Below are 21,962 nucleotides of genomic sequence, written 5' to 3'. Positions count from 1 at the left end.
TTAAAAAACAATCTTCATAAAATATGTAAAAGGGTTGGGTTTATACATGCTCAGCCTCCGGCTATACTCCAATAATGCCCCTTCATCCCTCACTAAAGCTTGGATGAGGGGACATTATTTTCGTATAGCCTTCAGCTTCACATGTATAAATTAGCATCTTTAAAGACAAAAAACGCCTGCATAAATAACAATTAGAACATATACTCAGTTTAAAAAAGAACAAATCAAAACCAACACTGAGCAATACCATATGCAAGAAAAATACATTTATTTTCCCAAATTTCATTGAATATCAAATTTGTAGGATACATGTAAATATCAACAAATTCAATAAGAAAATGAACATATGTAGCCTAACAACCACAATTATTGACATTACTGTAACAATGTCATAATGATGAAGTATTCATAAACAGAGAAAATCCCGTCCTAATATTTAATTAAACGTTACTTTGAAAACACGCTGTTTACAAAACTTTTTGAATCAACAGACTCCCTCAAATAGAACTTTTTAAAATTCTTATCTGATGTCCAATCAGCTGTACTTAAGATGTCTTTAAGTCTACAACCTTTTGCATATGCAGCTGATGTAGAGGCACTTCGAAATGAATGTGCTTTAAAATAATCAGTGTTTATACCTGAAAGGTCCAACACACTCTTTAGCCATCTAGCAATAGTACTAGATGTAACTGCTTTATAAGTCACATAAGAAATGAACAATTTTGAAGATTTCCTAAGTGGTTTCGTAACTCTAATATAAAACAACAAAGAATGCAAAATGCATAATTTTTCATCCTTAAAATGTTCAATCTTCATAACATAAGGTCTACCTAACTTGGTAGTTTTCAATAAATTAGGAAACACACAAATAAGCACAGCCCCTTCTTTTTTCATACAAGACAAATCCATAGAAATCAAAGTTTGAGCTCTAGGTGCATTTCCTAATGCCAAAAGTGCAACCACTTTAAATGTTAACAATTTTAATGATAAATTACACAATGGATTCAAAGACTTTAAAAAATTCAATACAAGAGTAACATCCCACACAAACTGGTATCTAGGTACTGGAGGACGAGAATGAAAAACTCCCTTCATAAATTTCTGAATTAAAAAACAGTCTTTACACCACTTATTTCCAAAAAAGGGTAATGTTTGCATTAACATTGATTTATGAGTGTTCAACACAGAGTATGACTTGTTAATAGACCTTAAATGCTCCAAGTATTGAAGTACAGTTACTTCAGATGAGTTAAAGGGAGAAGTTTCCCTGCACATACACCAAGACATCCACTTCCGCCATGCAGAATCATACTGTTTGAGAGTTCCTCTTCTCCAGGCAGCCAAGATGATGGTTGTAGTCTCTGATGAAAGTCCTCTACAACGGAGGGCCTCCCCGATACAACTGCCGCGACCAAGTCGAGTCTCTTTGACAACGGGTGAACTTGTCCATTGTGTGGTAATGTCAGGATGTCTCGATGTCTTGGAAGTCTGACCGGAAAATCAGAAATAATTTCCATTAAACAAGGAAACCAAGGTTGTGTCCGCCATAAAGGAAATATAACAATTGCTCTGTCCACAGCATCTTCTTTAATTTTGCAGATTACCTTCCCTACTAATGAAAACGGTGGAAAAATATATGGTTTAGTATCATGCCATGACATATGAAAAGCATTAGCAAATATTGCACCTGGCTCTTGAAACCATGACACAAATAGCTCGGTTTGCTTGTTTAACCTTGATGCAAATAGATCAATCAACGGTGTAAAAAACTGACAGCAAATTCTTTCAAAAACCTGTTTCTTTAACATCCATTCTGATGAATCAGAAAAATTTCTGGAATAAAAATCAGCTTCAACATTTTTGACACCTGGTATGTGAACGGCTGTAATAAATATGTCCCTTTTAATACACCAATACCATACATCCCTGGCTATAGAGTCCATAACACTGCATGTCATTCCACCCATATCATTAATATACTTGATGGCGGTTACATTATCTGATTGGATTTCAATATGTTCATTACAATAGTCTGAATAAAGGGATTGCAAGACATTAAAAATTGCCATCAGTTCCAAAATATTTATGGATAATTGCATTTCATTTGTCGTCCATCTGCCATTAGCATATTTATTATTTTGGGTATTCACACCACCCCATCCTTGAAGAGAAGCATCAGTCTTGCAATGACAAGAAATGAGTTTTGGTTTTATGCTTTTACCATTTTTGTCTCGCACATTGTTAAGCCACCAGATAATGTCATTTCTGGATGATATTGACAACTGAATACTATTGTCAAAGTTTGAGTCTGAACACAAGCCAGTAAGCTTGTCTCTTTCTAAAGATCTATAATGTAAAGGCGCTTCTAACACTGCATTAAATGCATTAACTAACAACCCAATAAAAGACGCTAAATGTCTTACAACAACTAATTTTGTTTTTAACAACTTTTCAGCTTGTTTACGTATTTTCTCCAACTTTTCTTCTGTTAAAAATACTCTGAAAAGTACAGTGTCAATTACAAACCCAAAAAACACTATTCTTTGTGTGGGAACTAAAACAGATTTCTTGTCATTGATAGAAAATCCCAGTGATGTAAGAATATGGACAACTGTATCAGTATTGTTTTTGCAAGTCTCTTTGTCTTTATTCATTGTTAAAGAGTCATCAATATAGTACGAACAGCGTATCCCAATCTGACGAAAATATGAAAAGACTGGTTTCAACACTTTAGTAAACACATATGGTGCCGATGCTAAACCAAAACACAAACACACAAATTTATATAAATGGCCATTCCAATAAAATTTCAAAAACTTTTGACTTTCCGCATGTATTGGTATATGAAAATAAGCTTGCTCCATATCAACAGAAGTCAAAAAATCATCTTTTTGCAATAAATCAAGAACCACCTTAAAGGTTTCTTGTTTAAAATGATTGTATTGAACAAACTCATTTAAAAACTTTAAATTTATAACAGGTCGATATTTCCCGTTCGGTTTTGGAACAATAAACAGTGTTGAAATAAACTCATTTGGTTCGTGTATAGTTTCAACAATGGCACCTATGTTTATCAAGGTCTTAATTTCTTCCTCCACAATCTTACGCTGTTCACTTATAAAGAGAATTTCCAAAGGCACTCTTTTTTGAATAGGTTGTTTATCAAAAACAATCCTGTAACCACTGACAGTATCTAAAACCCATTTATCTGAGGTTAATCTTCTCCATGAATCAATAAAGAACTGTGTCTTACCTACCATCGATCTATTTTCCACTTGGGGATTGGCCGTATCCACCTCGTCCTCGAAAACTGCCACCTGAGAGACCCCTTCGAAAAGGTCGCCCGCCTCTCTGTGGGTATGGTTGGAAACGGCCTACACCAGCGCCACCATAATTTGAATAATTGGAACTGCCTCTGTATGGCCTGTGAGTTGGACGTAGAGTCTTTGACTTCCACCATGGTTTTCCTGATCCTATATTAAACATTGAGTCACAGGCTTTCAGGTCTTTTGTAACATCATCTCCAAACAACTTGGTAGTGATTGGCATACTAACATTGCATAGTGATGCATACTTTTTATTCAGGTGTGGCCTAATACCATATCTGCGTTTAACAGAAATATTGTATTGCACTTGACCCATTAGAGTAAGGGCATCTGCAATATATTCCTTGCATTGAACTTTAACATTTGACTTTTTAACTGTTTCTGCGAGCTTGATAATGGGAACCATAGCAGCAGTCAAAATTGCCTGCACATCTTGCAGCCCCTTATCTGAGGCATGGCCTTTTCTATCCATTATACGCCACACCTCGGCATTAACAATAGGAGGGCAGGCTTTGTCAAGGTTCCCAGGAATTTTATATTTAGAAACAATTCCCTCAATGTCACAAGGTGTACTACAAGCTAAATTAATCATATTAGCAAGGGAATCAGCAATATGTTGACCCTTCTCCATAGCTTTGGTTTTGGGAGGCGACCATTCCTCGTCAGAATCACTATTGGAAAAAAGTTCATTACAAATTTTCCTTGCCACACTAGAGCCATGTTCATTGTCCGAAATGTGTTCATTATCCGAAATATGTTCATTGTCCGAAATGTCATCTCTATCAATTGAGACGTGAATATTGGGTCTGTCATAAAATGGTCTTCTGTCAGATTGCTCGGCAACTAAGCCAAGCTTTTGTTTCAATACCAAAAGGTCTTCAGAAGACAAATTATTTAAGTCCATAGTTTGTTTTTTACTTTTCGAACATGAAGGCTTTTGCGAATCCGGTTTAGGTTTCTTTTTACTTTCAGGTTTGGATTTTTTAGAGGATTTTACAATCTTTTTCCCTTTCACCGGACTTTTATGTCGTTTTTCGGTACAGACATCGTCTGTACAAACATCAATTGTTTGAGCAACGTATGGCGTGTCGACAATGTCGAAACCAGAAAATTCAGTATCCGACGAGTCGGATAGTCTGAGGACATCGTCCCCACGAGTGCTGGTCATTTCAATTCCCAAAACCAAAGCTCTGGACAGCGTCCTAAAGCGCACTCAATATAAAATAAAAATCACCAAGTAAGACTTACCAACCGAACACGTGGTCCAAAAGAAGAATAGATTTAACGTGCACGATGTTGTCGCTTCGAGCGCTAAAACGATTATGAGAAATGTGGTTGTTGACGTCATAGGGTTCGCTCAATAGGCCAGTTCATTGTTATTGTTTTGATTCCCGATTTTCGCGCATGCGCAATGCACTGGTAGTCAAAAAGCATTGCTTACAGCTAACGCAAAGCATATGGATAACGAGACTTGTTTAGTCAATACATCGAAAAGAAACTTAAAAAACAACACCTAAATAATATTTAAAAAATATAATGTTCAGTGCCAAAAGAATGCATTAACACATTTATTTGCATTTTAAAAGAACGCGTCATTAGCATAAAAGTAATTAAGATTGTCTGAAGACTGAACGACAGACAATTCGACGCAACAAAGAGCTCTATGCATTAGCCGTATAATTATTTGCAGAAAAGCTTCAATAAAAATAATGATACATCTAATTATAAAATTATAATTATCAATTGCATGCGTAAACTAGAATAATAAAAAATTAGTGATAGCTAGAATGTGTCAGTGCTTCATTGAAAATAAACGTACTACAAAGCCCTATTAAAAGCGAAGTTCATGACGGTATTTACATGTAATTTTAATTTGGATGGGTGTTGTTCAGAGAATGACTTGAGGAATATTAACATTTAACTGAAAAACACAACCTCACATGATGCAAATTGAACTGTGTATTCATGTATTTTGTAAACTCGTTACTAGTTATCGAGTATGAGTGACAACTATCTAACATTTAACACACACGCACAAACACACACACACACACACAACATAATATATATACATATATAATATAATATATACACATTGTTTCATTATTATTTACCCCCATTGATGTCAAACGTAATTTCTTGTTTTTATGATGTATTTCGTGCATTGCCGTAACATTACATCTTCATACTGAATGACGTATTTATAATTAACCGATGCCCGCTAAATACGTTAAATATTTTTTATTTACATTTTATAATTCATAAATACTTTATTTTTTTTTATAAATAAAACGGGCCTTTTTCCTTACCGTGTTCAATTTCTGATAATCTATAGACTTCAAATTTGTACAATAATTATGTAACATATCTAATTTAAGCAACTGTTAAGTATGTCGGTGGTAAATTTATTCAACCAAATGCCTAGTTACTTAATACTACCAGAATGAAGACATGGTGGCATCATCAATTGCGTTTAATGACCAGACTTTCATCTGCTACCTAGTGTGATTTATGACACCATGTTGTTAGTTAGGTCTGGACAATATCTGATCAAAACGAGATAATCGGATTAGGCAGGACAAAGGGGCAATAAAACACCGGTATACAAAGGCTTAAACGATTTTAAGATTGATGCAAACAATCAAATGAAAACTATTGCATTTAATTTAATTAAATGTTTATTTAATGTGTCAACATGTTAGTTTTCCCGGACCAGGGTAAAGGTCCCTGCCCAGACATTATGGTTAATTTGTAAATGTTTTTTATTTGGATTTGATCTATTAATTCATTGTGTTCAATCTTATTTGTTTCAGTAACGTAGAACAACTTGTTGGCATGTTGAAAAATAAAATCTAAATATAATCGTTTAAATTTAACCGATCACGCTCTATTTCTCCCCATTGTTTGTATCTTTCTTTTGACTACCAATATAGCCCGGATGTAAACACGCAGGTGCGCGTGACGTCACGCGTGAACTGGTCTATTAAATGATTTTCAATCGGTTAAACCGGTTCTGTAAAGAGCGAGTCGCTAGAACGATATGCTAATTTATACATGTGAAGCTGAAGGCTATACGAAAATAATGGGTTAAGAACAATATTGGAATCACCACCGTTAATATTTTTAAGTTGGTTATTAATTAAAAATGATTGCATTGTTTCGTAAAATGTGGAATCATCTGTATTGGAGCCATAAACGTTGATTAATGTTAATTGTGTTGCTTGTATTTTGATATCTATACTTGCTTATCTGCCGTTTATTATTTCGTTAAAGTTATCGTCTGTAATCGATATATAATTTTAAATAAGAAAAGCAATGCCAGTTTTTTAGTATGTTGACCACCGAGATGGATGTATCCATCCCAGCCATCTGTTAAGGTTTGTGCTAATGTAGGTGTCAAGTGGCTTTTTTGTCAAAGGCATATACTTTTTTCGTCTGACCATTTGAAGATTTTTATGCATTTGTCTTTATTTTTTAGCCCTTTTACATTTAAAGTTTATAATTTAATACTTATATAAGTATTAATAAATGATTATTTGTGTGTGCTTGTCCAGTTGGTTTCTATGTTAAAACATAGAAAAGAGGTATTCATCGTATGTTAGAGATTTGGACAAGGGAAAATATAATAATGCAGGTTAACAAGGGTGAATATGCGCGCGCGTGTGTGTGCGTGTGGGTGTGCGTGTGTGCTTGCTCTGTTTTATATCGAGAGAGACAGGTTAGCATAAAACATGTAAAAAACAAATGAAGACTCAATACAAACTTAAAATTTTACAGTGTATATACGACAAATAAAATATAATACTATTGAACAGGATGTAAGCATTCAGCACGTATCAAAAAAGGGCAATGCTATTATAGCTTTAACTTATTGTGAAAAACAGATAAGCAGTAAAATACACATTATTTCTTCTACGGATATAACTTACACATAATCTATGGCACTGCTGGTATATGAATCGTTTGTCATATGAATAATACAAATTATTCTGTAGCTTTAACTTAAAAAAATATATCTATACGTTTCCTTTTTAGGATATAGTGTATAACTTAGGAAATTACTTTTCGAACAGATGGTAACAAAGGTATAATACACTGGTATTGAGCCTAACTTGGATGACAGATAACTGGGAAGAAGTAATTGTGAAGGAGTGGTCCATACAAGAAGAACGTCTCAATACCAAATGTGATGGTCACATTTCAAGGTCAATGGTGAAACAAGCAAAATCACTGAAGACTTTCTTTGATCTTTACCTGAAAAAAAATCATTGATTGACGTAGCTTTATGACGATCTGTTTCACTTGAAGTCACAATTAATATTGGTAGCATCTGTTAACAATTATGATAATAAAATTGTGTTTTTCGAAATGTAAGAATGTTAATCTCTCACAACTTTATTCTTGCTGGTATTGTGATTGCCGTTGACATTCTGTCTGTCTATCTGTTTGTTTGTCTGTCTTTCTTACTTGCTATACTGTCTGTCTGTCATTCTTTTTTTATTCCATTTGTCTGTCTAGAACAACAATATTTGTGACAAATACAATAAACAACTAAGGCGTTATTAATTGCCCAAATATTACTTTATTGATATCTTTACTGAACAAAATATTTTTTCCAATATACAGACCGCTTTTTTTCTATCATACAAATAGAAACTTCTATCATTAGGTTTTGTTTGCTGGCCCTTCATTTATCATACACATTATTTTTTTCCGAAACAAGAAAGTTTTTAAAGTTCAATTAGTTTGTGATTATGTTTAATCTGCTCTCCTTACACTGAAGAAATACAACATTCACACAAAACATGGAATGATTAAAGACCATGATACATGCGGATACATTGACACAAATACTTCAAACGAAAAGTATGATGTTCACATTGAAAAAGTATTCAAGAAAGAATGCAAGATGAGGTAAACAGTGATAATTAAAATGTTTATTTACGAAAATAATTTAAATGGAGACAAATCAAAAGGGCCATTTAATTTTGGAAAATCAAATTATTAAAAACTTCTGTTTGTATTTAAACCAATATATTGGCATGTAAATCTATAGAAAATAATAAAATTATAAATTCTTATACAAATAAAATTGCGCTGTGGGTTAAATAAAAAAAAATACTTTTAACTTAGTAAAATAATTTTGAATTATAACTAAACTAGTTATGGTTAAAATGAAGCCATTAAAAAATAAATGGCACTTCTTTTTTCTTACAGTACTGCTGTTCTCATTCAAACAGACTTGTAAAAGGTTACTTGATAACGGTTATAATAACAGTATTCAATAAAATACAAAAAAAACACATCTTGTTTAATTAAGTAAATGTATAAAGACTAACATCTAATACTAACTAAATAATAAACATCTTTATACTAAAAATTTAATTTAGGTACCAATTTTTTTATGTATATAATTTTCTGTAACACACAACAAGATCAGATTAAAAATTAAGCATTTATCACACATAAGAATAACAAGACTTTGTAACAATCAATTAAAAAATAAATAGAATTTAAAGGGGCCTTTTCACAGATTTTGGCATTTTTTAACTTATTCATTAAATGCTTTATATTGATAAATGTAAACATTTGATCGTAAAAGCTCCAGTAAAAAATCAAGAAAAAAAATTAAAAAAGGAAAAGAACATTGCCCGGAGCAGGTTTCGAACCAGTGACCCCTGGAGTCCTGCCAGAGTCCTGAAGTAAAAACGCTCTAGCCTACTGAGCTATTCCGCCGAGTACACATTCTTGACGTATTTTATACATTATATAATCAATCTTCGTAGTTTCACAAAATTTAACGACAAAAACAGAACTCTCCAAATTATTCAATCGTTTCGCGTTGCAACGCTTTATAATTTTTAGGTTTTAAAATCATCAAAAGATGCATATAATGGCTATATTAGAGCATGGTTAATGTTCAGTATTACTGTTTCCTCACAAATATCATAACTAAAACAAAAAATTACGAATCTGAAACAACTTTTTTCAATTTTGTCAATTTACCAAAGCGTGAAAAGATCCCTTTAAATATAAAACAATTTAACATATTTGAATAATTAATATAACAGTTTCCAAGATATTCTTTGGTGTTAACACCAGTAAATGTTATTTAACATCAACATCAGCGTAAGTTCAATAGTTCAAATAACAAACAAATATTGAAATAAATTATGTCAACAATTTTTGTTCATTTATTATTTGTTTGCTTACAATTAGCAAATCGAATACAAAACTTTTTATAGAACAAATCCTTAACAAAATCTTGTGATTTCCGAAAACGGACCTACTATTTTTAAGGTGTTCACAATGATACCCATTAATCAAGGTCAGCGAATGTTTACTGGGATTTGATCATGTAAGTGAAGTTTAAATGATGAGGAAGATAATGAAATTCACAACACTAATTTTTCAAACATAAAAGAAAAAAACATTTTGTAGAAATGAGAAAATATATCTAAAAGCATTAATTTCCAAAGTTTCCTGTTTTAAATTGTCTGATACTATACAATCAATGATAGCAGAAAGAAATATTTTAATTGCCATTGCCCTATGAAGTCATAACATGTTTTTTGGAAATTTTGGTATACAATTTTTAGAAACCAAAAGTATGATAAAGCATATTATGCAATTACAATAGCTATGATGAAACAACTTTCATAAAATAGATATCCAGTAACAATGACAAATTTCAGCCACAAACAACACCATGCAATACGTATATTTAGTTGAATGTTCTAAATTCCAGTCCATTAGAAACTTCATTGCAAATTTCAAAACAGCCAATCAGATTCAAAGTCTGAGTCATGTGACAGGCAGGCCAACCAATTGGTTGGCTGCAATATGGTCACATGACTACTGTGGGAGCGCCTTCAGTATGGCATGCACCTCTTCTGCCACTGCAGCAAGTGCAAACTGGAACTGCTCCTGAAAAACAAAACCATCCATAGCTATAAAAGAAATGCAAAGACAATAGATTGATTTAAATTTTGAATTACAAATTAATACAGTTGCATGAATGAAGATTTTTTTTATTTTCTCCTCTGCATACCATTTGTGGAATTTCTATGAGTGTCTGTATATAAATAAGGTGGTATAATTAATACATTATCAATACAATTTTTTAGTTTTATCATTTTTCAAGTTCTTTGGCTGAACTTTATTCTGTATTAATTGAGAAGGTTTAACTTCTGAGTCTATATTAATAGGTCACTTTTGGAACCATAAATTAAAGGGTACAAATGATATACAATTTCTACAGGACATATGTCAATTAAACTGTTCAATATTAAACTTAACTTTATCATCAATCAATATGTCATAATACAGCAAACATATTCTACTGTGGAGAAAAAGACAAAGGTCCATAATTCAGCAAAATTATTTTTCTTTAACTTTCATATTCACACTGAGGGCCTTAATATGTGATATTTGTTGAAAAAACATATCCAAAAATTAAAGGGAAGATTAAAAAAATAATAATGTGGGACCATCTATTCTACTTTGGATAAAACTGGCAAAGAAGAGAAAATCTGCCGAAACTTGTCACAGCTAAAATTCTTTCCTCACAATAATCCACACCATAAATGTGAGAAAGATCCAACCAGTCATTACACATTTTGGGACTGTATATTCTATAGTGGAAAAACAGACAAAGGGCCATAATTCTGCAACAACTGGTCCCAGCTAAAATTAGTTTGGTTATGATAATCTACTCATTAAGGTCATAAAAGCCTGACAGTTTGAGCAAGATCCACCAAGGTCAAGCAGCAAGAGACCTAATTATGACCCATTAATCATTACAATATTCCTATTTATGGCATTAAGGCATTTCAAATTTGCCCTACCTTAGTTTTCACCATGCTGACCCTCTGGTCACGGATGTGCTCCAAGGTCGCAGCAATGTCAATCTCCTTGGCCCCTAAAAAGAAAAGTGTTTATAACAGTCCTTTGCGCAGGGATTCAAAGAACAGTATACAAACTTATCAAACTTCTTCAAATATAATTTTGTAACAATTATTGTTAAATGTTTTGAGAACCAGGCCATTGTTCACAAAGTTATGCAAGTAAATCTTATCCAACATGTAATTGAAATTAAAAATTATACACCATCTCAAAAGACTAATAAACTATGGACAATAAATTATAATTATAGTTTAGAAATGATTCCAGACGAATCCCAAAAACTTAAGTCGTATGAAAGTATTTGTGTTGTAGTAAATATATGAGCAAATGAAATGTTTACTAATTGTATACACCCACTTACAAGGCGTTTCCCTAAGAGTTCAAATTATGCATGATAGTAACCTTGAGTATGCCAAAACATTTATGTAAAAGTCAGTACAGTTATTTTCTTTTATTGGGTATGAAGTGTGTATAAGAGTAACCCACCTTTAGCCATCCTGTTCAGGACCATGTCAATAAGACAATAGGTTCCAGTGCGGCCACATCCATCACTGAAACACAACAGCTCATGTGCAAAGGCAATACATAAGTCTCGGTCTAACCATATAGTGAGAAGATTAACACTAATAGGTTAGTACTTGTCATACGCTCATTTTACCACCTCAGCTGTGTAGAAATGCATTATACATTATATTTTTTTCATTTGGGCCGCTATCTATCAAAATAGGGTTTAATACATGTGCATAAAGTGTCGTTAGAAGTGAAGTCCGCACAGGCATATTAGGGACGTCACTTAACGCACATTAATTTAATTAAGCTGAGGTGTTTAATGGAAAGCAAAAGCTGTTTATTCTCATAATTTAACTTTAAAATGTATTTTTACATAGACATTATCTAGTTTTCTTAAAATTAACACATTTGCAGGTTATTCAATAGTTCATTATCAAAAAAAAAATACATTTGAATCCCTTAGAAAATGTTTGTTGGACTTTTAGTGTCATGCAGTAAACATGTGGATATCATTTTGCTATCTTAAGTTGACACTTTGTTTCATTTACTTTACTTAATCAGAAAGGCGTATATAGTAAAGCACCATTTTTATCTTAATTATATTTCACTTACTTACCTTATTATGCTGATATTAACTCACCTGCAGTGTACCAGGATGGGACAGGACCTGCCCCTGTACGACTTGTTTACCTTCCTGGAAATACACACATGCTACACTCAATTATTTACTGTTACTGTTTACTGTCAATTATTCCCTTATTAATGCCCTAACTCTAATAAATGCCCCTCACCCCTTCCCATAAAAGAAAAAATACACATACCTCCATGCTTAATTCATGCTTCATTTTTGCTTAAACACTCCATGAAAATACACCATTAATATAAAACTTTGATTAAAATGAGTGCATAATAAGCTGTACATTTAAATTATCATTTTTTCTAATGGTACCCGTATATACACAAGAAATGTACGACCACAGATTGTTTGTGTTTGGTCGGGGATACAAGGTATGTTATATTTATAATAGAATATACATTTACACCTGACCAGTCAACAACAGCAACTAGCAAAATCAAAGCGCTGAAGGCACTTTAGTTGTTTGCTGTTGCCATCCTTGATTAGCTTGTGCGCATTGCACAGGCTAATCAGTGTACACAGGCTAATCAGTGTACACAGGCTAATCAGTGTTCACAGGCTAATCTTATTTGACATGCATTAAGCCCCCTTTTCCCTGAAAGCAGCCAATTTCAGATTTCAATGATAAACACAAGACTGGCCAATGTCAACTTACAAGCTGGTCAATACACCTGTTGCAGTAGTATAGCAGACGCTCCTAAGCATTTGTTGTCTGCAGTGCAGACAGGCAGCGGTAATCGTTCCTAGCATAGCGAGTTACAGTCCTTAGCGTAGCTTAGCTAGCTAAGCACATACTGATTTGCAAAACATACTCGGTAAACATCAAATTTTCGACAAAATTTATTAACACAAATTGCATGTTATTAGTTTATTTATTTAGATATTTGGATTGCAAGAAGGTAACTGATCATTGGTTTGGCAAAAAAGGTAAACCACCATCAAAGGTTCCATTTATGAGTAGGTTATTGGAAGAGGTCGGGGCAATTGCACTTTACCAGTACGTAAAAAAGAACGAAAAAGCATACCCTAACCCGCAACACCTTATAACACCTAAAAATTCTTTTTATCCTATATATTTCCTTCGTATCGGGTGCTACCGCCCCCTAATCCACGCTTTGTCGATAGTGGTAAATAACTGCGTACCTGTAAAGTGCAATCTACCCAAGAGGTCTGTGCTTTCTGGGTGCTGTCAAGTTATTTAAGGAAACAAAAGTATTTGTCTATTATACTGTAAACCCATGCCATTAAGGGTAAGCTTGTATTGACACCTCAACTAATGATGTATATCCAAATAAGTTAGGCTATAATGGCAGGAATACAATTAACCTGGGTCATGTAAAGATTGATTTTATGCCATATGTGGCCAGAGCAGCTCCAGACTGGCATATTCGGAAAGCAAAATGGCATACCATTTACAGAATTTAACCCATTACCACTTAGATACGTATTTTGACTCATTTGTAGTCCCATATAACGTAAAATTTAATTGAATACCTTCCTTACTAGATTCAAGTTTAAAAGGCTTCATTTCCAACCCTGATACTGATGAGCAGCAAACAGCATAAAACCTGGACAGGCTGCAAGTTACTTGCAGGCTGTTCTGGCATTATGCTGGTTGCAAAAGCCATTTTCACTTTGCTTCTTATGGGAGAAAGGGTTAAGATCTGTACCACTTTTTCTTCAGTCTCATAAAATAAAGTCTTTAGCTTGGTTACATAATTATGCTTTATTTTGGCATTTGGCATGATGTTTATACAATCACATTTCTGCAGCATTAATAAGGCATGAAATTATTACATACAACTGCTGTAATGTCGAATTTTATTTAAGAAATAATATTTTTCTATCATGGTTTGTTGTCGAATAACAGACAGTAAGGAGTATAGATGAGTAGGAATTAAATCACGAGTGCAACCATGATAGAAAAATATTATTTTGATTCTAACGCAATTCTGATTGATTTGGTTTCAGCTTTTGGACGTGAACTATACTTTCAATACTCCGCCCTTCTTAGTACAAAGTTCACTATTTAGTGACGTCATTGAATTGTACAAACATATGACCTTGTTTTCATTCATAAATATTTTGCAAATGATGTCACTTTCATCGAGAACAATATTTTCTTTGTTTATTCAGAACTATTTTCGAAACATTAAGCTCCACCCATACATTATTGCAAAACAACCCACACTTGATTTCCTTCATTGTCTATACAAAACAAGTCGCGTGTAGTGTAAGAATTTAGTTTAGATCTATTTATTTTAATTTTATTGAATTAAAAACCATTAACAAGTCGTGCAGTTTGATAAATACTTTATATAATACACTCTTGTTTCAGGAAAGAAACAGTTTTTTTTTTTAGATAATAAGACCCTCTCCTGGTGGAGATTGAACCAGGGGTTACTATTGCTTCCTAATGGCATGTAAGGTCACACATTGTGAAAACAAAACATGTCATTCGCTACAAAAATATTGTTTTATAAAAAAAACTAGTATACGCACCAATCACATAATCATTTAAATGTTAGTTCATGGTCCTTATTTACAATACATTTTAAGATGTGGTTTGTAAAGGCTGAGCTGTTACCAACAACAATGGGCTCCCAATTTCCATCCGAAATGTTTTCCTGGTGTCCAAACTTGACAAGTAATTTCACAAGGTGCACTGACACTGGTAAGCATCAGGTAAACTGTATCTGAGATGATTCTAAAGGTGGAATTGTGTCAAGAGCAAGCATAGTCTTAATCAGTTCAGGCATCCAATACCACAGGTGAAATGCTGAAGCCGGTCAGGTGATACCATGGATTGCATCAGCTAAAGGTGAAATGCTGAAACCCGTCAGGTGATACCATGGATTGCATCAGCTTAAGGTGAAATGCTGAAACCGGTCAGGTGATACCATGGATTGCATCAGCTAAAGCGTTGAATTACACAGGTAAAATGCTGAAACCAGTCAGGTGATACCATGGATTGCATCAGCACAAGCGTTGAATAACACAGGTGAAAAGCTGAAACCGGTCAGGTGATACCATGGATTGCATCGGCTAAAGCGTTGAATTACATAGTTTAAATGCTGAAACCAGTCACTTGATACCCTGGATTTTTTGCATCAGCTAAAGCGTTGAATAATACAGGTGAAATGCTGAAATGCTTCAGACGATCACACAAGGATGTTAGTGAAAGCTAAAGGCCATATTGCTGTGAACAGTGACAGGTTAGTTGCGTAATAGTCGAGTACATGCGCCACATGATCACTTTTGTGACTATGCAATTTGCTGAACTAACAATTGCCAAATCACAAAAGCTGTCATGGAGCCAGTATGTGTGCTGAAGCATTGAAGGGAGCCAACTCATCATAGCACTGTTGTATTTCCTTCTTCAATGGGAGGTAAGAATGGTGGGATGATGCTGTTAAAAAAGGGAGATCATGCAGCATGTTTAAAAGAAACTCATCTTCAATAGTTATCTTTCTTGTATCAGTAAAATAATGAAAGAACAACAGTAATGAAAAAATTAATAAATAATATAAATCATGCATTAACAAAGGAACATTACATGCCATGTTTAAAAAGATGATAAAAAATGCCTGGATACTAGACACAATAATCAATTTGGTACTATTAAATATATTAGTGTAGCAAATAAAAGAGTAAAGTCATATTTCAAAGACAGTTTAGTATCACAGGAATTGTATTGATTTAGGACTAACCATACATTTGGTAACTTAACTAAATTATTTGGATGCTAAAAACACTGCTATAAATGTGCAAGAATTATATTTGTTTTCTCAGAAAATTTTGCAAATGCTATAAAATACATCCTGTGTTTGAATGTTAGCTTGAATATTGGGGAATGGTATGGGGTAAGGTGAAAGGAGTCACAACAGTTCATAATGGTCCGTTGACAACAATGCATGCAACATCACAATACTGCAATATCACCGTAGTTACAAGGTTAGTTGTCATGACACACCATAAAGTTACCTGCTCATTTTCCAGGTTTCCAAAAACTTAAAGTATAATTTCTGATACACTGTTCTTCAACAATAAAACAAAGAAAATCTACAAGAATATTATGTGAATCAGAGTTACTAACATCTGAGGCTGGTTATGAGAAAACCAGGCTAAATAAATACAAATTAAGTGTTGTCTTTGATCAGACTGTGAACAGGCAGGAATACTCATAGGCTGAAATGGTATTTTCCGTTTCAGGAATGTCGCTTTTAACCCATGTATGCCTAGTGGACTCTCCCATCCTTCAAAATTGGATCAATTTATTTCCAAAATTAGGCATGTCTAGTATATTTATTTCTATATTTAGAATATTTCTTACAGAAATTCCTTTAAGCAAACAGCGCAGACCCTGATGAGACGCCGCATCATGCGGCATCTCTGGGTCTACGATGTTTGCCAAGGCCTTTTTTCTAGATGCTAGGCATAAATGGGTTAATGATCAACACACTTTAGGCAGTAACATCATGAATCTACCTGTTGATTGAATACAAAACTTGTTGCACGTCCATTTAGCCTGGTTTTCCCATCACAAGCCTCACATATTGAATTACTAACAACATGGAACTGTCAAATACTTTTTTTAAGTTTCAAAAGGGCAATCCTGGTAAGAGATAATGGATTTCAACCATCAAATACATTTCTCTCTCTCTCTCTATGTGGGAAATGTTTAATGGGTTCCCTCTGTTTACAAATCATGACAACAAAAGGTAATGGACAGGTTAATCTCATAATTACAGTATTAACATTTTGTTGCTATGTTGTGGGATTCTATTGTTTGTGTTAGGATTCTATTGTTTGTGTTAGGATTCTATTGTTTGTGTTAGGATTCTATTGTTTGTGTTAGGATTCTATTGTTTGTGTTAGGATTCTATTGTTTGTGGAAGGATTCTATTGTTTGTGGTAAAGCTCTTGTTTGTGGTAGGATTCTATTGTTTGTGGTAGGGTTCTTGTTTGTGGTAGGATTCTTGTTTGTGGTAAGATTCTTGTTTGTGGTAGGATTCTATTTTTTTGTGTTAGGATTCTATTGTTTGTGGTAGGATTCTATTATTTGTAGTAGGATTCTTGTTTGTGTTAGGATTCTATTGTTTGTGTTAGGATTCTATTATTTGTGGTAGGATTCTTTTGTTTGTGGTAGGATTCTATTGTTTGTGGTAGGATTCTATTATTTGTGGCAGGATTCTATTATTTGTTGTAGGATTCTTGTTTGTGTTAGGATTCTTGTTTGTGGCAGGATTCTATTATTTGTGGTAGGATTCTATTGTTTGTGGTAGGATTCTTGTTTGTGGTAGGATTCTATTGTTTGTGCTAGGATTCTCTTGTTTGTGCTAGGATTCTATTATTTGTGGTAGGATTCTTATTTGTGGTAGGGCTTTTGTTTGTGTTAGGATTCTATTGTTTGTGGTAGGATTCTATTGTTTGTGGTAGGATTCTTATGTTTGTGGTAGGATTCTATTGTTTGTGGTAGGATTCTTGTTTGTGTTAGGATTCTTGTTGTGTTAGGATTCTATTGTTTGCGTTAGGATTCTATTATTTGTGGTAGGATTCTTGTTTTTGTTAGGATTCTTGTTTGTGGTAGAGTTCTATTATTTGTGCTAGGATTCTATTATTTGTGGTAGGATTCTTGTTTGTGTTAGGATTCTTGTTTGTGGTAGGATTATAGTGTTTGTGCTATGATTCTATTGTTTGTGCTAGGATTCTATTATTTGTGGTAGGGCTCTTAATTGTTTGTGTTAGGATTCTATGGTTTGTGCTAGGATTCTATTGTTTGTGGTAGGATTCTTGATTGCGCTAGGATTCTTGTTTGTGTTAGGATTCTATTGTTTGTGGTAGGATTCTTGTTTGTGGCAGGATTCTTTTATTTGTGGTAGGATTCTTGTTTGTGTTAGGATTCTTGTTTGTGTAAGGATTCTATTGTTTGTGTTAGGATTGTATTGTTTGTGTTAGGATTGTATTGTTTGTGGTAGGATTCTTGTTTGTGTTAGGATTCTTGTTTGTAGTAGGATTCTATTATTTGTGTTAGGATTCTATTGTTTGTGGCAGGATTGTATTGTTTGTGGTAGGATTCTATTATTTGTGGTAGGATTCTATTATTTGTGGTAGGATTCTATTGTTTGTGGTAGGATTCTATTGTTTGTGATTCTATTGTTGGTGTATCAAAGTGTGAAAGCCATGTCAAATTTCGTTACTGAAATACTCTGGTGCTTCTTGGGACTATAAACAACACCAACAAGTGCCACAACAATACAAAAAACTAGCCTGAACCAAATATGTTTGGATTACAATACAAACAACATCAACACTAGGTATTTTAGTTGAAACAGCTGGGCTCAAAGATGTCTTCCAAACGGAACCATAAGAAAACTTATCATTTGAGAAGATTTCAGCCTTTTGCTGCATCCACGACTTCTAAAGTGTTCCTATATCATTTATAATTCCCATTCTGTATCTGTGCACTACCCGTTTTTTTAAATTATATTCTTAAACAGTGCTGTTTATTCCCTTGGCATTATGTCTATTTTCAATTTTGATTAGTGTATTCCAATATTTGTTATACTGTTGCATGTATACCCCACCTTCTTCGGAACTGCCAAATCTTATAATATTCCTATTCCTGTATATTCAAAAAATTTCCTGCAAAATGATTCTTTTGTTCTTTATAATACTATCTTGACCTGCAAAATTCACATATTGTTCTGTATGCAATATATTACCATCTTTATCTATGAAATGTTCATATTGTTCTGCATATTTCCATCGTAATCTGTGAAATGCCCATAATGCTCTGCATGTTTGCATCTTATTATTTAAGAAGCCAATATTATTCTGTATATTACCATCTACATCTGTGAATTTCCCATATTGTTCTGTGTGTTTCCATCTTGTCCTGTTCATTCCCATATTGTCCTGTGTGTTTCCATCTTGTCCTGTTCATTCCCATATTGTTCTGTGTGTTTCCATCTTGTCCTGTTCATTCCCATATTGTTCTGTGTGTTTCCATCTTGTCCTGTTCATTCCCATATTACTCTGCATCATCCCATCTTTTCTTGTGTTTTACCATACATTTTTGGGGTATCTCTTCTTTCCTATTGTATAAAGCCTTATTACATGTCCACTTGTCTCTCGTCTTGTACATTCCCAAATTGATCTGTGTAATCCTTTTCTGGTCCTGTACATTCAAATATTGATCTGTGTATTCCTTTTCTGGTCCTGTACATTCCAATATTGATCTGTGTATTCCTTTTCTGGTCCTGTACATTCCAATATTGATCTGTGTATTCCTTTTCTGGTCCTGTACATTCCAATATTGGTTTGTGTATTCCTTTTCTGGTCTTGTACATTCCAATATTGATCTTTGTATTCCTCTCTGGTCCTGTACATTCCCATATTAATACTTTTTTTCCAATCCTGTCCAAGCAGTCTCATGCAATTAGACTGTTGTTGTTTTTTCAACATAATTAAGTTTGTTTGCTATTTGATTATTTTTGTAAAAATAAACTACATTTCCATACAATCCTCATCATCAATATCAACTTGAATATTGTGTCATTCAATGTTCTTTGTACGTTGAATTTTTCATTTTCAATATTGTCAACAGATGTATTCTTTTTCTTGAACTGGTGTACAATAACCTGCTCCCCATATAACCCTGATTGTCAACATCCACTTACATATTTTTCAACAAACATTTTGATGCCTTAACAAATAAACAGGCCTGATTCAACATCATGCCTCAAATCCAAGCAGATAACCACTAAACTCTGACTTTGACTGGCCTTTTAAAGGCTACCTGTCATTTGCAAGCTCTCAGTATCCCCTCTTTCTTCCTAGGTTAACCCATTTATGCCTAGCGTCTAGAAAAAGGCCTTTGCAAACAGCGTAGACCCAGATGAGATGCCACATGATGTGGCGTCTCATCTGTGTCTGCGCTGTTTGCTTAAAGGAATTTCTGTAAGAAATATTCTAAATATAGAAATAAATATCCTAGACATCCCTAATTTTGGAAATAAATTGATCCAATTTAGATAGATGGGAGAGTCAACTAGGCACAAATGGGTCAATTCAGCAAATATCTAATATCTCAACTTACAACTGCACACCATGCAGATGTCTGTTTTAAGTCTTCTTCAAATATTTTGTTATGGGCAATTGAAATTAAGCTCATGAATTAACAATCAGTTAAATTATTATTATAATATTGTGTTAAATACGTTATAATTATTATCCTCCCTTTTATTATGACATAATATCATAATGACATATTTTTATTTGTTTCATTTTAACTATTAAAATTCCCATAAAAAATATGTGAGATTGTTTACATCTTTAATTCTGATTTGCATTTTATGGAATGTACATGTAGATACGTGGCCCCACTATTCCAGTCTGCCCCCTCCATAAAAGTCTAAGAATTGTGACACCAGCTTTATATAGTTATTGATACAACATTCACAATGATTCAGTTTTTAACATTTGTTGGACTTATTATGGGAAGTTTCTCATTGATTTGGCTAATTTGAGAACTTTCTCATTGATGGACAAAGTAGGGAACTTTCTCATTGGACAAATTTTGGGGAGTTACTTATTTATTGGATTACCATAATAAATTGTTTGGACAACCCTGTTTAGAGTCAAAATAATTAATTATTTTTTGTGACTGACTAAATGTTGAATTTTTGGACTTCTGTGTTATTTTCAGACAGTTTATTTTACAAGACTTCTGCCAATTTACACTTAACTGGTGACACTTTGATCATGCATTTTTACAATCAGATTAACCATTTAGATACGTATTTTCACGCGTTTGAAGTTACTAAGAAAGTCAATTTAAATTAAAGACCTTTCTTACTAGATTCAAGTTTTAAAGGCTTCTTTTTAAACCCTTAGTTACTGATGAGCAGGAAACAGCATAAAACCTGAACAGACTGTGAGTTAATCGCAGGCTGTTCTGGTATTATGCTGGTTGCAAAAGCCGTTTTCACTTTGCTTCTTATGGGGGAAAGGCTGATTAAGGTAATAAATCCTGGCAGATAAATGTCTTAAGGCAATGAACAATTACATTTGCGTTATTGTGCAAATATCCATGTATACCATTAACATATAGTGGTTTCTACTACAGATTTAAGTGAAATATATATCAAAATAATGTATACCATACGGCGCATTCTATTCTTTGTTGAAAAGTTGAGGCTATACACATTGCATATTGGAGAGAGAACGCACTTACATTTGTCGCTAAATTTTCGGACACCGTATTTTAAAAATATTTTTTGTTTCTAAATTTTTCGGACACAAACAAAATAATTATTTTTAAGGGTTCAAAAAATAAGTGTAATTTCGGTAATGATGGGACATTTCTAATTTTGAATAGGTATGGAATTTTTTCCTTTTTGGGGACAAATTTTGAAAGTTTGTAAATTTATTATTAAAACATTATTAATTTCATATTACAGTTTCTGATTTTTTCTATCTACATTATGAGACAAATTATTTCAATACCTGAAATGATTGAAAGAAGACTTGTCTTACTGGTATTTTTAAATATTTCTGAATTAGCAAACAAAAAATTATCC

The 21,962-nt window shown here is 33.4% G+C and overlaps 2 protein-coding genes across 6 annotated transcripts in view; both read right to left on the bottom strand.

The window, feature by feature from the left end:
- Positions 1 to 244: 244 nt before the first annotated feature.
- On the bottom strand, positions 245 to 4,636 carry LOC127856439 (uncharacterized). Of its 3 annotated transcripts, XM_052392648.1 has the most exons (3): positions 4,575 to 4,636; positions 3,258 to 3,473; positions 245 to 1,488 (listed from the first exon to the last, which is right to left on the bottom strand). In XM_052392648.1, exons 2-3 carry the CDS (start codon positions 3,258 to 3,260, stop codon positions 448 to 450), a joined length of 1,044 nt encoding a protein of 347 aa, XP_052248608.1. In that variant the 5' UTR covers positions 3,261 to 3,473; positions 4,575 to 4,636; the 3' UTR covers positions 245 to 447. The 3 variants fall into 3 exon arrangements, 2 of the variants coding, with proteins under 2 accessions (XP_052248608.1, XP_052248607.1); XR_008038031.1 differs by lacking the exon at positions 4,575 to 4,636 and having other exon boundaries at positions 3,254 to 4,157; XM_052392647.1 differs by lacking the exon at positions 4,575 to 4,636 and having other exon boundaries at positions 3,258 to 4,113.
- A 4,742-nt stretch (positions 4,637 to 9,378) lies between these two features.
- The window catches only part of LOC127856071 (receptor-type tyrosine-protein phosphatase N2-like), a 95,498-nt gene continuing 82,914 nt past the window's right edge, over positions 9,379 to 21,962 (bottom strand). For all 3 annotated transcript variants that reach the window (XM_052392058.1, XM_052392057.1, XM_052392056.1), the window contains 4 exons: positions 12,382 to 12,435; positions 11,718 to 11,782; positions 11,174 to 11,247; positions 9,379 to 10,253 (listed from right to left, as the gene is read on the bottom strand). In XM_052392058.1, the coding sequence (XP_052248018.1) occupies positions 10,182 to 10,253; positions 11,174 to 11,247; positions 11,718 to 11,782; positions 12,382 to 12,435 (265 nt within the window). In that variant the 3' untranslated portion in view covers positions 9,379 to 10,181. The remainder of the gene's footprint in view (positions 10,254 to 11,173; positions 11,248 to 11,717; positions 11,783 to 12,381; positions 12,436 to 21,962) is intronic.

This window comes from Dreissena polymorpha, chromosome 13, assembly GCF_020536995.1.
Source record: "Dreissena polymorpha isolate Duluth1 chromosome 13, UMN_Dpol_1.0, whole genome shotgun sequence".
In the NCBI taxonomy this organism is placed as follows: domain Eukaryota; kingdom Metazoa; phylum Mollusca; class Bivalvia; order Myida; family Dreissenidae; genus Dreissena; species Dreissena polymorpha.
Note: the sequence above shows the minus strand (reverse complement) of the source record. Positions and strands in the feature narration are given on the sequence as shown.